Below are 16,032 nucleotides of genomic sequence, written 5' to 3'. Positions count from 1 at the left end.
GTGTTATGTCGTGTTACGGTGCGGATGTTCTCTCGAAATGTGTTTGTCATTTTTGTTTGGTGTGGGTTCACAGTGTGGCGCATATTTTTACCAGTGTTTAAGTTGTTTATATGCCCACTCTCAGTGTGACCTGTGTGGCTGTTGACCAAGTATGCATCGCATTCACTTATGTGTCTGTACAAGCCGCATATATTATGTGACTTGGCCCGCACGTCGTTTGTATGGAGGAAAAGTGGACGTGACGACAGTTTGTAGAGGACGCTTAAGGCACGCCCCTATTATTGTTGTCCGGGTGGAAAATTTGGAGAATGGTTGCCCCGGGAGATTTTCGGTAGGGGCACTGAACTTCGGAAGTCTCCCGGGAAAATTGGGAGGGTTGGCAAATATGAGTATTAGCAGTGAGTGCGGTGCCGCCGTACGAACCCCGTTTCCATATGAGTTGGGAAATTGTGTTGGATGTAAATATAAACGTAATACAATGATTTGCAAATCCTTTTCAACCCATATTCAGTTGAATATGCTACAAAGACAAGATGTTTGATGTTCAAACTCATAAACTTTATGGCTGTTTTTATACCCAATCATGGCACCCACCTGTTCCCAATTAGCCTGCACACCTGTGGGATGTTCCAAATAAGTGTTTGATGGGTAACTTACACATCAAACACTTTATCATTTTTTTTTGCCACCTTTCCCAACTTCTTTGTCACGTGTTGCTGGCATCAAATTCTAAAGTTAATGATTATTTGCGAAAAAAAAAAAAAAAAAAAAAAAAAAGTTTATCAGTTTGATCTCATGACGTGGAATCGAACCCGCGTTTCCTTGGCGGCTGGAGCTGTGGCCGCCTCTGCTGACAGCGCGCCAAGACGCACCTCCGTTGACGACGCACTCAGACACGTCCTTGCTCGTCCTGAGCGCAGCACGCCCACGCAGCAACGAGCCTGCACCTAATCAATAATCAAAACACCTGGACTTGATGAAAGGGAGCGGCGGCATAAAGACCAGCAGACCTAGGAACCTTTTCCAGAATGTTGCTAACCTTCCCGTAAGCATCACGTCTTTCATTACCTTAGTACGGCGTGGCACAGTGGGAGAGTGGCCGTGCGCAATCCGAGGGTCCCTGCAATCCGAACCTAGTACAAACCTCGTCACTTTCGTTGTGTCCTTGAGCAAGACACTTCACCCTTGCTCCTGATGGGTGCTGGTTAACGCCTTGCATGGCAGCTCACCTCCATCAATGTGTGAATGTGTGTGTGAATGGGTAAATGTGGAAGTAGTGTCCAAGCGCTTTGAGTACCTTGAAAGTAGAAAACCGCTATACAAGTACAACCCATTTATTTATTTACCTTCCCCGTGATTTCCTCGCCTTTGCTTTGCTCTCTCTCTCCGTGTATCCCTGGTTCATGTCCCTTTGTGTATTCACAGTGGCTCCCCTGCCTTGTCCTTTGACATCCAACCGGATTCCTAACTGCCTTCCTCGATCCACGACCTCCCTGCTCGGACCCAGACAACGCTGCCTCGCTCTTCCCCACGACACCTTGCCTCTCCACGAACTACCTCTTGGTCTTGCCCCTCGTGATTCGACCAAAGTTTACAACCAACACTCACAGACAACAACCCTTGGTAACATTTACATTATTAATATTACACATAGTCCCACTCATTCACTTGGAGTAGCATACACATGTCACGTATTCATCAAAGGTTTAAAGTAAACTTTGAAAAAGCACAGTTCTGTCCTGGTTGTCACCTCCTTGCCTTCTCTGAACATAACATTTGAACATCAAATATGTTGTCTTTGTAGCATATTCAACTGAATATGGGTTGAAACGGATTTGCAAATCATTGTATTCGGTTTATATTTACATCTAACACAATTTCCCAACTTATATGGAAACGGGGTTTGTGTAATACCGGCGGGCCAGCTCTAATGTTTATTTGATATTGCCTCAAGTGGGCCAGTGTTTGACACCCATGAAGTAGGGGGAAAAAACAAAGACTGCATCAAGAAATTGAGCGAGGAAAAGGAGGCTTACCACCAGCTCGGTCCAATATAAATGCACTAAAGCACCGAGGACCTCATGGGTTCCTTGTAAATCCCACTTAATTGACCACAAATCTGAGTCAGCCCGCCAACCACCTCTCTCTCTGCACCTGATTTCCTTTCTTTGTAAACTCTCCTTTTTAGGGGAACCATTACTCTTTAGCATCGCAACATTCTTATACAAACCCTGTTTCCATATGAGTTGGGAAATTGTGTTAAATGTAAATTTAAGCAGAATACAATGATTTGCAAATCCTTTTCAACCCATATTCAGTTGAATATGCTACAAAGACAACATATTTGATGTTCAAACTCATAAACTTTATTTTTTTTTGCAAATAATAATTAACTTAGAATTTGATGTCAGCAACACGTGACAAAGAAGTTGGGAAAGGTGGCAATAAATACTGATAAAGTTGAGGAATGCTCATCAAACACTTATTTGGAACATCCCACAGGTGTGCAGGCTAATTGGGAACAGGTGGGTGCCATGATTGGGTATAAAAACAGCTTCCCAAAAAATGCTCAGTCTTTCACAAGAAAGGATGGGGCGAGGTACACCCCTTTGTCCACAACTGTGTGAACAAATAGTCAAAACAGTTTAAGAACAACGTTTCTCAAAGTGCAATTGCAAGAAATTTAAGGATTTCAACATCTACGCTCCATAATATCATCAAAAGGTTCAGAGAATCTGGAGAAATCACTCCACGTCAGCGGCACGGCCGGAAACCAACATTGGATGACCGTGACCATCGATCCCTCAAATGGCACTGTATCATAAACCGACATCAATCTCTAAAGGATATCACCACATGGGCTTAGGAACACTTCAGAAAACCACTATCACTAAATACAATTGGCCGCTACATCTGTAAGTGCAAGTTAAAGCTCTACTACGCAAAACAAAAGAGATTTATCAACAACATCCAGAAATGCAGGGCCCGAGATCTGTTGTCTTACTAGTCCACATTTCAAATGGTTTTTGGAAATATTCGACATGATATCATCCGGACCAAAGGGGAAGCGAACCATCCAGACTGTTATCGATGCAAAGTTCAAAAGCCAGCATCTGTGATGGTATGGGGGTGCATTAGTGCCCAAGGCATGGGTAACTTACACATCTGTGAAGGGACCATTAATGCTGAAAGGTACATACAGGTTTTGGAGCAACATTTACTGCCATCCAAGCGCCGTCTTTTTCATGGACGCCCCTGCTTATTTTAGCAAGACAATGCCAAGTCACATTCAGCACGTGCTACAACAGCGTGGCTTAGTAAAAAAAGAGTCCGGGTACTTTCCTGGCCGGCCTGCAGTCCAGACCTGTCTCCCATGGAAAATGTGTGGTGCATTATGAAGCGTAAAATACGACAGCAGAGACCCCGGATTGTTGAACGACTGAAGCTCTACATAAAACAAGAATGGGAAAGAATTCCACTTTTAAAGCTTCAACAATTAGTTTCCTCAGTTCCCAAAGGTTTATTGAGTGTTGTTAAAAGAAAAGGTGATGTAACACAGTGGTGAACATGCCCTTTCCCAACTACTTTGGCACGTGTTGCAGCCATGAAAATTTAAGTTAATTATTATTTGCAAAAAAAAAAAAAAAAAAAGTTTATGAACATCAAATATGTTTTCTTTGTAGCATACTCAACTGAATATGGGTTGAAAATGATTTGCAAATCATTGTATTATGTTCATATTTACATCAAACACAATTTTCCAATTCATATGGAAACAGGGTTTATAATTGACAGATGATATACATTTGCACAAATCTTCCCCGGCATCTGCTTTCCTTCCCTTTAACAAACGCAACAAAGGCAGACTTAATGCATGCACCATTACAATTGTCTATGAGCACGTCCAAACACTTGAGAATGTATCGTAAATGATACATTTATGACCCTTTACATGGATGGGATTAAGAAGAAATAAGTGTTTCTTGCACACATTTCTTGAGTGTGGACACTGTTGCACTCAAGTGTGTGTGTGTGTCTTCGTGTGTGTGTGTGTGTGTTTGTGTGTGTGTGTGTGTGTGTGTTGTATTGCGGTTCTGCTTAAATGAGATTGTGTTTCGATGGAGAAGGTGATTCATGAATATTCATGACGCAAGACGGAAGAAAAACATCAGCGGAACACTTGACTCTGGCCTCACTGGACAGACATGCGGTGGTGTGTCTTCCACACGTTTTAAAATAACGTTACACATGTTTGTATTTTTATTTTTTCCCCCTTTTTAAAACATTCTGTCCGTTGACACGTGCAGATATTTGGTCTGATGCGTCTTAACGCAATATAAAAGCTGGAATAACGATGCTCTATTTTATTTAGTTTTCTAAAATGCGTTAATTGTGGTTAGAGTGAAAAACAACAACTAAAAAAAAAGTTTGAATCAGTCAAACTTTGGAGAAGGTGGGAGGAAGGTTGATAACAGGTATGGAGTGAATGAATGATAGGTTCTCGGTTGTCACTGTAAAGCGCTTTGTGTGTACTGTATGAATCTATCCATCCATCCATCTTCTTCCGCTTATCTGAGGTCAGGTCGCGGGGGCAGCAGCCTAAGCAGGGAAGCCCAGACTTCCCTCTGCCCAGCCACTTGGTCCAGCTCCTCCCAGGGATCCAGAGGTGTTCCCAGGCCAGCTGGGAGACATACATTAGTCTTCCCAACATGTTCTGGGTCTTCCCCGTGGCCTCCTTCCGGTTGGACGTGCCCTAAACACCTTCCTAGGGCATACTTGCCAACCTTGAGACCTCCGATTTCGGGAGGTAGGGGGTGAGGGGGCTTGGTTGGGGGTGGGGCGGAGGTGTGGTTGGGGCGGGGGGAGTGGTTAAGACGGGTGGCGTATAATTCACCAACTCGAGTATTTCATATATATTTCATATATATATATATGTATGTATGAAATACTTGACTTTCAATGAATTCTAGCTATAAATATTTATTTTATCATATATATATAAATAAAAGAAATAGTTGAATTTCCCACGGCACCTATCAAATACACAGTAATAAAAACACAGCTGTTCTATTAACTGTACTGTGCTTGCTGGTTACTAAAAAACAACAACAACACTTACCTGTCACTATTTGAGTAACCTTTGTTCTGCCATTTATGTATTGGCGAGCGATCTCCGAATCCGGGGACATTCTACACGGATTTGTTGTAGACATCCGCAAATGAGAACGGGATGTTGCTTCCAGCTATCAGCATAGCCATCTTTGTCCCAGCATAAGTCACACCATCAAGTCTCCATTTTGCGAGGTGGCCCATAATACTGGGATGTGTGCGCTGCGTACACTTTGTGCTTCGCTGACTGACCGTTCATGGCTCAGTATATCCGTTCGTCCGCCGTGTTCAATGGAGAAGTCTGTTCTACAAAATGTACAGGCAACATACCCCTTCCCCTTCAAACTCTCCTGGATGGACTGAAATTCTTGTTTCCATTCGTTTTGGAACTTGAAAGCGTATTTCTTCATTTTGCTCGTCGACGGTGTGATATATTGGGTTGGTGTCAATAACCAGGCGACGTGATGAAGTTACGTCTGTTTACTGTGGGCTTCAGAACAACAGACTCCCTAATGCATGTTCCTTGACTGCACTTAAATGTAGAATATATTTACATTTTATTCTATGTACAGGAGATGGCAGGATTTTCCTGTTTAAAAGGGTCACAACATTGAGTCAGGTCTGCATTGAGCTGGAGGGGGCGCGGCCTCCAGCTCCGACTGAATTTCGGAAGATTTTCGGGAGAAAATTTGTCCCGGGAGGTTTTCGGGAAAGGCGCTGAATTTCGGGAGTCTCCCGGAAAATCCGGGACGGTTGGCAAGAATGCCCTAGGGAGGCGTTCGGGTGGCTTCCTTACCAGATGCCCGAACAATCTAATCTGGCTCCTCTCTATGTGAAGGAGCAGCGGCTTTACTCTGAGTTCCTCCCGGATGGCAGAGCTTCTCCGGGGCGGGGCTCTCTAAGGGTGGAGGAAACTCATTTCAGCCGCTTGTACCCGTGATTTTGTCCTTTCGGTCATAACCCAAAGCTCATGACCATAGGTGAGGATAGGAACGTAGATCGAGAAGTAAATTGAGAGCTTTGCCTTCCGGCTCAGCTCCTTCTTCACCACAACGGATCAATACAAGGTCCGCATTACTGAAGACACCGCACTGATCCACCTGTCGATCTCACAATCCAGTCTTCCCTCACTCGTGAACAAGACTCCGAGGTACTTGAACTCCTCCACTTGGGGCAGGGTCTCCTCCCCAACCCAGAGATGGCACTCCACCCGGGCGAGAACCATGGACTCGGACTTGGTGGTGCTGATTCTCATCCCAGTCGCTCCAGTTGCGAACCGATCCAGTGAGAGCTGAAGATCCTGGCCAGTTGAAGCCATCAGGACCACATTATCTGCAAAAGGCAGAGACCTAATCCTGCAGCCACCAAACCAGATCCCCTCAACGCCTTGACTGCGCCTAGAAATTCTGTCCTTATTATTATTATACCGTATTTCCTTGAATTGCCGCTGGGGCCCTAATTAATTTAAAACCTCTTCTCACTTACCAAAGGCATGCGGTAAATTTAGGCCTGTGCTTGAAAATTTGACTGTGATGTAAGGATACCACATGAAAAGTACATTTAATAAAAAAAAAAACCTTATTATGGTCTTACCTTTACTTATAAATGAAGTCCATGCGCAGCTCCTTCTGATCAAAAGCATCGATAACTTGTTTATAGAAGTCTTCCTCATCTTTCTTCAGTTTTAAAAGTCTCTCTGTCTCGATGGAGATCTTCCTTTATTACCTCCTGCTTCGATTGAAAGTCCAGTTTAGAAAACTGTTTTATTTTAGATATGTAATCCTCCATGTTAAAAGTGCAAACGAGAGGAAAAAATAAATGATTGCTGCTCACTCTTGCTTTTTGTTGTCACTTCTTCTGCAGCCGAGTAGTCGCAAGAAGGATCACTAGCGCCCTCTACCACCAGGAGGCGGGAGTCATTTAATGACTCATATTTGACACACGCAACTACGATATATTAATAAAACATAGCTGCTTACTGTTCTTTTTAGCATATTCAATAGCTTGGACCTTAAATCCTACTGAATAGCTCTTAATCTTCTTCCCTTTATGCGATTTGAAATTATTGAAATCAGCCTCCTCCATTTTGAAAATGATGACAGGTGAAGTGTCACTCGTGACGTGACGAGTTTGACCCGCCGGAAATTGTAGGCTTATGCTAAATATTTTGCGAAACATAATTTGACCTGACGTTAATCCTGAGCCGGCGGTAATGCTAAGCATGCGCTAATTATTTTGCAAAACGAGTTTGACCCGGCAGTAATTCTAGGCAGGTGCATACTATATACCTGGCAGCAATTCAAGGAAATACGGTAATTATTATTATTGATAACTGATCAAGTTTCCTTAGGTCTGGTTGACAAAGCATTAAAATGTGACTTCCTGTTTAGTACAATTGAAGCTTCAAAATAAAGGCATGAACGTAAAGATCTGGATTCGCCCACAATAAATGCACCCAATGTTAGTTCCTGCCCAGCGCTCTAATTTTGGTAGCTCTTTCTGGTTTTGGTCTGTCTTGCTTCGAATGCTTATGTACACACCTGTTCTTGATGAGCGATCAGGGGACTCACCTGCCTTTGATCACAAATCAGTGTCACCTTTCTTCCAACACCAGTTCCTTGTCGAATTGTTCACGTTGTACCTTTTCATGCTTTGCTTTGTTTTGTCACATTTTTTTTTTTTTTTGCTCACCTGTCATCTCACTTGTTACCGTCTCCTCTGCATCCGGGCATCACACCAAACGCAACCATGTGCAATTGTTAACTAGAGTGTGATGTCTTTTTGATCATGTCTTGTTTGGCTATGTTCTGTTTGGTTTTTGGACTATTTTGTTTTTTTTTTAGTTCCTGTTTTTTCAATCCCTGTTTTGTCACCATGACTACCAATCAGTTCACCTGTCCTCACGACTCACGCACCTGATTCATTTGAACTCACGCACCTGTGTTCAATCACCACATCACTATTTAAACCTGTCATTTTCTGGTGGTCTGCCTGGCGACATCACATTCATGCTCTGCACTCTTGTCACTCTGTCCAAGTCAAAGTTCATGCTGCTCTTTTCCTTTCCACGTAAGTTTTTTTTGTTATTTATGCCTTAGTGCACGTTTTTGTTATATGTTCATAGTTTTGCCCTATCCTTGAGAAGAGACTACCTGTCTGGCTCAGGGGTCGGTAACCCGCAGCTCTGCATGCGGCTCTTTAGCGCCGCCCTGGTGGCTCTCTGGAGCTTTTTCAAAAACGTATGAAAAATGGAAGGAAAAAAAATATATTTTTTGTTTTAATATGGTTTCTGCTGTAGGACAAACATGACACAAACCTCCCTAATTGTTACAAAGCACACTGTTTACATCAAACATGCTTCACTTATTCAAGTATTTGGTGAGCGCCGTTTTGTCCTTCTAATTTTGGCGGTCTTTGAACTCACCGTAGTTTGTTTACATGTACAACTTTCTCCGACTTTCCAGGACGTGTTTTATGCCAGTTCTTTTTCTGTCTCATTTAGTCAACCAAACTTTTAATGTTGTGCTTGAATACACAAAGGTGAGTCTAGTTGATGTTATTGACTTGTGTGGAATGCTAATCGGGCATATTTGGTCCCTGCGTGACTGCAAGCTAATCTATGCCAACATGCGGGGCGGCATAGGTCGGTTGGTAGAGCGGCCGTGCCAGCAACTTGAGGTTTGCAGATTCGATCCCCGCTTCTGCCATCCTAGTCACTGCCGTTGTGTCCTTGGGCAAGACACTTTACCCACCTGCTCCCAGTGCCACCCACACTGGTTTAAATGTAAAAATTAGATATTGGGTTTCACTGTGTAAAGCGCTTTGAGTCACTAGAGAAAAAGCGCTATATAAATAGAATTCACTTCACTTCACTGCTATTTAGGCTAGCTGTATGTACATATTGCATCATTATGCCTCATTTGTAGCTATATTTGAGCTCATTTAGTTTCCTTTAAGACCTCCTAATTCAATTTATATCTCATGACACACTATCTGTATGTAATATGGCTTTTAAATTAGTTTTGCGGCCCCATTTTTGGTCCAATATAGCTTTTTCAACATTTTGGGTTGCCGAACCCTGGTCTACCTCAACGCCAACATTTAAGTTATGACTTAAAGCAGTTTTTTTCCATACACTTACATACGAACCTCACCTTCTATGATTGCTGTACTGGCCTAGCACACACCCAGAGACAGAAACAAGGGATATAAAAACTGATGGTTTGGCTTCTAAGAGTTAGGGATGCCTATTTTTTTTTATTTTTTACTTGACCTCCTCCAGGTACTGCAGTCCTGTATAATGACACTCGCTTGTAATATAGCAACTTTTGGTTCAGTAAAGCGTTTCCGACGTATCTTTTGATCCAGCCGCACTGCCGTGTCACCCTTTTGTCTGGACGAGGATGACAAGACCAGAAATACACATCTTTCAATCGGATGAAATTAGTCCATAGGCTAGATTACATAAACTCGGAATCAAGCAAAGATTGAGTCTGAGATTAAGAACATCATCCTGACAGAATGTATGTAGAATTACAAACTACAGTCTTTCTTGAACATTTTAATTATTTTTACCAGCTTTTTTTTCTATTCCTTTTTTTGACTTTTCACCTTCCCTCATATCAGTTTTGTGTGTGTTTGCCTTTTGGTGTGTAGGACATGTGGAGGAGAATGGGCGCACACCTGCACAGTGGGAACTGTCCACAGGAAGGGAAGGAAGATCGGTGATGAACAGCTGTCCTTTCTCTCCGTCTCACACACACACACACACACACACACACACACACACACACACACACACGCACACACACACACACACACACACACACACATGCACACACACGCACGCATGCACGCACACACACACACACACACACAAGATAGTACACAAAGTACGGAAACACACGCAATAAAGGCTGAAATAAAGTGAAGTGAAAGACAAAAGAGAATAATACTGAGGTACTTTCAGGATTGTGTGTGTGTGTGTGTGTGTGTGTGTGTGTGTGTGTGCATGTGTGTTCATTCATTATGCACGTCGGTGCAAGTCTGTCAGTGGATTCTGACAGCCCACTGTCAAGAAGTGGCGATGAACAAGCTGACACACACAAAATGTTGCTTATCATTCACAATCCTGGTGTGAGACAAGAAGACATATTTTTTTACATTTTGATGTTAATTCCGTCTTTTATGCATTCTAACTCGTAAATAAACCTTGAGGAAAAGTCAGCTAACAATGGAGGTCATGGTATTTGCTCTATTTGACCCATAAAGCCTTGGCGGAGTCCAACCCTCACTGGAAACGTGTCCGACTTACTGCCAGTCCTTTGTCACCGATTCTGTTCATAACTTTTATGGACAGAATTTCTAGGCGCAGTCAAGGCGTTGAGGGGATCTGGTTTGGTGACCGCGGGATTAAGTCTCTGCTTTTTGCAGATGATGTGGTCCTGATGGCTTCATCTGACCGGGATCTTCAGCTCTCACTGGATCGGTTCGCAGCCGAGTGTGAAGCGACCGGAATGAGAATCAGCACCACCAAGTCAGAGTCCATGGTTCTCGCCTGGAAAAGGGTGGAGTGCCATCTCCGGGGTGGGGAGGAGACCCTGCCCCAAGTGGAGGAGTTCAAGTACCTAGGAGTCTTGTTCACGAGTCAGGGAAGAGTGGATCGTGAGGTCGACAGGCGGATCGGTGCGGCGTCTTCAGTAATGCGGACGTTGTATCGATCCGTTGTGGTGAAGAAGGAGCTGAGCTGGAAGACAAAGCTCTTAATGTACCGGTTGATCTACGTTCCCATCCTCACCTATGGTCATGAGCTTTGGGTCATGACCGAAAGGATAAGATCACGGGTACAAGCGGCCCAAATGAGTTTCCTCCGCCGGGTGGCGGGTCTCTCCCTTAGAGATAGGGTGAGAAGCTATGTCATCCGGGAGGAGCTCAAAGTAAAGCCGCTGCTCCTCCACATGGAGAGGAGCCAGATGAGGTGGTTTGGGCATCTGGTCAGGATGCCACACGAACGCCTCCCTAGGGAGGTGTTTAGGGCACGTCCAACTGGTAGGAGCCAACGGGGAAGACCCAGGACACGTTGGGAAAACTATGCCTCCCGGCTGGCCTGAGAACGCCTCGGGATCCCCCGGGAAGAGCTGGACGAAGTGGCTGTTGCCCCTGCGACCCGACCTCGGATAAGCGGAAGATAATGGATGGATGGATGGATGGATGACCCATAAAGCACTCTAAAAAGCAGCATTCATTGACAAAATTGGTGCAATTCAGCTAAATGTATTGGTTTTCTGAAATTGACTTGTTTCTTCAGCATTGTCCACACATCAGGACTTTGGGAAGGCCTCTCTAAAACCTTAATTCTAGCCCGATTTAGCCATTCCTTTGCCACCTTTGGGGTCATTGTCCTGTTGGAACAGCCAACTGCGCCCAAGACCCAACCTCCGGCCTGATGATTTTAGGTTATCCTAAAGAATTTGGAGGTAATCCTCCTTCTTCACTGTCCCATTTAACGGAGCATTTTTATTACCAGCAAAACAGGCCCGGAGCATAATCCTTTTTTTTTGTGGTGTATATTTTGTCCTTTTATTATTGAAGTTGTCTTGTTGTAACTGCACTGCACCGAGCAGCCGGAAATGTTCTATGATTGTCTTCAATGGCATACAACACAGCAAGTCATAGCAAAAAGCAAAAACACATAGTTGACTGTGTAGATCCAGGTTATGGTAATCTGCAAAGGGTGAAGTCGAGGCAACCAAGTTCTCCTTGTTTGTTGAAAAGGTTTAATCTTAAAGTCCAAAAAGGCTTCTGCAGTCCTAAACTTGAGGTGTGGCGCCTTCTCATTGATGTCTCAGGTGGAGAGGATCACCATGGGGTTGTTCTTGTTGTTGTTGATACAGCTCCGTGTGCGAGACAATCAACTGTCCCTCATGCCAATAGGTTGTTCTCCTACGAAATGATGCTAGTGTGCGTCCATGTGCTGTTTAAGTCGCACAGGCAGTTCATCCAGCGATGACAGCCGATGCTCTTTAGGGACATCACGTCGCTCAAAGGGGCTTTTTCGGTCCAAAAGGAAGCCATGGATCCCGACCGAGCGTGACGCCAGGTAATTGTTCACGTAGTGGTCCCCGACGTGCGCTACGCTGGCAGCCGGCACGCCGCACTTCCGCAGGGCCTGGTTAAAAATGGCCGCCTCGGGCTTCTCTACACCTGCTCCTTCTGACGTCACCAGGAAGCTGAAGTGAGACAGCAGCCCACAACTGTGTAGGATGGTTTCGAGGCGGTTGTCAAAGTTGGAAACCACTCCCAGCCGCAGTCCCAGCAAGGAGCAGTTCTCCAAAGCCACCTTTGAGTCTGGAAATACCTCCCAGTTCTCTGCTTTGCGGAAGTTCTGGTATATTTTCAGAATGGCCGGGTCCTGCACCTTGCACAGGGAGAAGGTGGCTTTCACCACTGCCTTCCACCAAGACTGTCCATCCAGTCCCTGAGTGATGCCGTAGTTTGGGAATGTGCTGGAGTGATGTCGATACGCCTGACGGAAAGCAGCGTCGACCTCCGCAGGGTTGAGGCTGAGGCCCATTCGTTTCGTGCAGGGGTAGGGAACCTATGGCTCTAGAGCCAGATGTGGCTCTTTTGACGACTGCATCTGGCTCTCAGATAAATCTGAGCTGACATTGCTTAACACGATAAGTAATGAATAATTCCACTTGTAATCATGGTGTTAAAAACAACGTTCAAAATATAAAACATTCTCATGCATTTTTATGTTCAAGAAGTTGCGTTGATGGTAAGAAGTAATTTATTTATTATTGGTTAGTGTGGGGCTTGACCTCCTGGGGGTTCTTCAGACCACCAAGAGCCTGTTTTAGCCTTCCAATATTGTTTTATTTTATGTTTCTCTCAGTTGCTTTACAGCAATTGTCTCTTTCTCTTTCGTCCTCACACGCGCACTGGCTTCAGCCCCAACCCTGTCTCTCCTCCTGGCTGCTGCTTATAACAGAGCGACAGGTGATTAGAAAAAAATGCCCAGGTGGGCCGTGTACGCACCTGTCGTTGATTTCGAGGCCGGTCCTGGTGACATCCCGCTTTGTTGCAGGCCTGCAGGCCACGCCCCCTCCACAGTTAGCTTTAGAATAACAATGTTATTACAAAGAATAGGAGACTTATTATACTTTGGAAATGTTGGTCTTACTGAAAAAATGCACACGTTTAGTTGTGTTCAGTGTTAAAAAAAAATATTATATGGCTCTTAGGGAAATACATATAAAAATATTTGGCTTCTTGGCTCTGGCAGCCAAAAAGGTTCCCGACCCCTGGTTTAGCTTCATCACAGTATTGTTCTCCGACGGAGGAACGCACCTTCAGCAGAGTGTCTTTTACATCCCACAGCACCCACCGCAGAAGTGCGCGCATGACACCAGCAGATTCACAATAACACAGGTAGAGTGGATGTCTTCATGTTAGCTTAGCAGCTGCCAAAGGTCATGAAACCCCTGGCACAGATAAAGTATAAATATTAAATTCCATATGTGGACATGGAACCCTACCTACCTACCAGGAACATAATACTACCACCACCATGCTTGACGGCAGGGATGGTGTTCCTGGGTAAGCACAACCAAAATGATTCCGTATATTTGGCGCACCGAGTTTTGAGAATATGAAAGGATTTGAAGTGCGCCCTATAGTCCGAAAAATATGATGCGGTCGGAAACACGAAAATATGAACATTTCACATAAACCTGCAAACATCTTCTTTAATGTATGATCGACAACAATAAATGACATGAAATGACACTTTATTTTATTTTTTTTTTAAATTTAACTCCGTAGAGGAGTTCAAGTACCTAGGAGTCTTATTCACGAGTGGGGGAAGAGTGGATCGTGAGATCGACAGGCAGATCGGTGCGGCGTCTTCAGTAACGCAGACCCTGTATCGATCCGTTGTGGTGAAGAAGAAGCCAAGCCGGAAAGCAAAACTCTCAATTTACCGCTCGATCTACGTTCCCATCCTCACCTATGGTCATGAGCTTAGAGATAGGGTGAGAAGCTCTGTCCTCGGGGGGAGCTCAAAGTAAAGCCACTGCTCCTTCACATGGAGTAGAGCCAGATGAGGTGGTTCGGGCATCCGGTCAGGATGCCACCCGAACACCTCTCTAGGGCACGTCAGACCGGTAGGAGGCCACGGGGAAGACCCCCGACCTCGGATAAGCGGAAGAAAATGGATAGATGGATGGATGAAATTTAACTTTGCTGCAGTAAACACACACACACACACACACACACACACACACACACACACGCACACACACACACACACACACACACACACACACACACACACACACACACACACACACACACACACACACACACACACACACACACACACACACAGTTTATACAGCAACAATATATTTTAGGCTCACTTGAGGCTCAAGGTTGAAGGGTTGAAAGCAAAGTTAATGTCACGCCATTATACAGAAACCCGAACCTACCTCTGCATTTTTTTACACATATTTTGTCCAGTAAATACACACACACACACACACACACACACACACACACACACACACACACACACACACGCACACACACACACACACACACACACAGAGAGAGAGTACACTTTAAAGGCCCAACGCTGACATTTACTGACACGAGCGAGCAAGGAGACGAAAAATTGACCCTTCCTCCTTGCACGCCACGCCTCTCGGTCAGGTCAAGCTTTAATGATGCTGAAAAGAGTGAGATCCGGCCAGACGGACTAAATTGAGGAAAAACAATCGCTCTTGGGAATGAAGGTGAGGTCGTCGGATTGAAGAGGAAGGGGCGGGCGTGGCATGTAAATTGCAAACGCGGCTGGTTTTTAAGAGGGAAATGGCGCTTACTTTCTGGCAGATGATTGGCAGCAGAGGACGTGGAGGGAGAGGAGAAGAGGGAGCACAGGAAGGAAAACAGAATTGTGTCAACATCTCAATATTTTAGTGGGAGTGGAGGGTTCGGTGGAGATGCAAATTAAAATATTAAGTGTTTTTCTTTAAACCATTCAATTATTGATTCGTGTCATAATCTCATATGACAGTTATCAGTCGTTTCTTGCATTTTGTATTATTTCCTGTCCAGCGCCCCTAACTAGAGATGTCCGATAATGGCTTTTTTGCCGATATCTGATATTGTCCAACTTTAAATAACCGATTCCAATATTAAACGATACCGATATTTACAGTCGTGGAATTAACACATTGTTATTCCTAATTTTTTAAACAATGTTACAAAGTTTTCCCAAAATAAATCAACTCAAGTTATGGAAAAAAATGCCAACATGGCACTGCAATATTTATTATTGCAGTCACAAAGTGCAATATTTTATTTTAACATGCTTCAAAACAGCAGCTTGGAATTTGGGACATGCTCTCCCAGAGAGAGCATGAGGAGGATGAGGTGGGCAGGGTTATAAATGTTCATTTATACAGCCCTAAATCACAAGTGTCTCAAAGGGCTGCGAAAGCAACAATGACATCCACGGATCAGAGCCAACTTAAGGGCAAGGAAAAACTCACAACCCAGGGGGACGTCAAAGAGAATGACTATGAGAAACCTTGGAGAGGACCGCAAATATGGGAAAGCCCCCCTCTAGGGGAGACCGAATGCAATGGACGTCGAGTGAGTCTGACATTATATTGTGAAAGTCCAGTCCATAGTGGATCTAACATAATAATGAGAGTCCAGTCCATAGTGGATCTAACATAATAGTGAGAGTCCAGTCCATAGTGGATCTAACATAATCGTGAGAGTCCAGTCCATAGTGGATCTAACATAATCGTGAGGGTCCAGTCCATAGTGGCTCTAACATAATAGTGAGAGTCCAGTCCATAGTGGATCTAACATAATAGTGAGAGTTCAGTCCATAGTGGATCTAACATAATA

At 44.3% G+C, this 16,032-nt stretch overlaps 1 protein-coding gene across 1 annotated transcript; it reads right to left on the bottom strand.

Annotated features, from left to right (window-relative positions):
• Nucleotides 1-12,064: 12,064 nt before the first annotated feature.
• LOC133563754 (haloacid dehalogenase-like hydrolase domain-containing protein 3) lies at nucleotides 12,065-13,515 on the bottom strand. The gene is made up of 3 exons (XM_061918049.1): nucleotides 13,414-13,515; nucleotides 12,414-12,706; nucleotides 12,065-12,338 (listed from the first exon to the last, which is right to left on the bottom strand). Exons 1-3 carry the CDS (start codon nucleotides 13,513-13,515, stop codon nucleotides 12,065-12,067), a joined length of 669 nt encoding a protein of 222 aa, XP_061774033.1.
• Between the last annotated feature and the right edge of the window lie 2,517 nt (nucleotides 13,516-16,032).

Source organism: Nerophis ophidion, linkage group LG12 (assembly GCF_033978795.1).
Source record: "Nerophis ophidion isolate RoL-2023_Sa linkage group LG12, RoL_Noph_v1.0, whole genome shotgun sequence".
NCBI lineage: Eukaryota > Metazoa > Chordata > Actinopteri > Syngnathiformes > Syngnathidae > Nerophis > Nerophis ophidion.
Note: the sequence above shows the minus strand (reverse complement) of the source record. Positions and strands in the feature narration are given on the sequence as shown.

Bases quoted from the DNA above. Each gene is read 5' to 3' on its own strand.
- LOC133563754 (XM_061918049.1), bottom strand. From the start codon at position 13,515: ATGCGCGCACTTCTGCGGTGGGTGCTGTGGGATGTAAAAGACACTCTG. The intron at 12,707-13,413 runs GTCGGGAACCTT...CTAGAGCCATAG, and splicing joins GTGATGAAGCTAAACCAGGG to GTTCCCTACCCCTGCACGAA. The intron at 12,339-12,413 runs GCTGGGAGTGGT...GTCTCACTTCAG, and splicing joins TGCTCCTTGCTGGGACTGCG to CTTCCTGGTGACGTCAGAAG.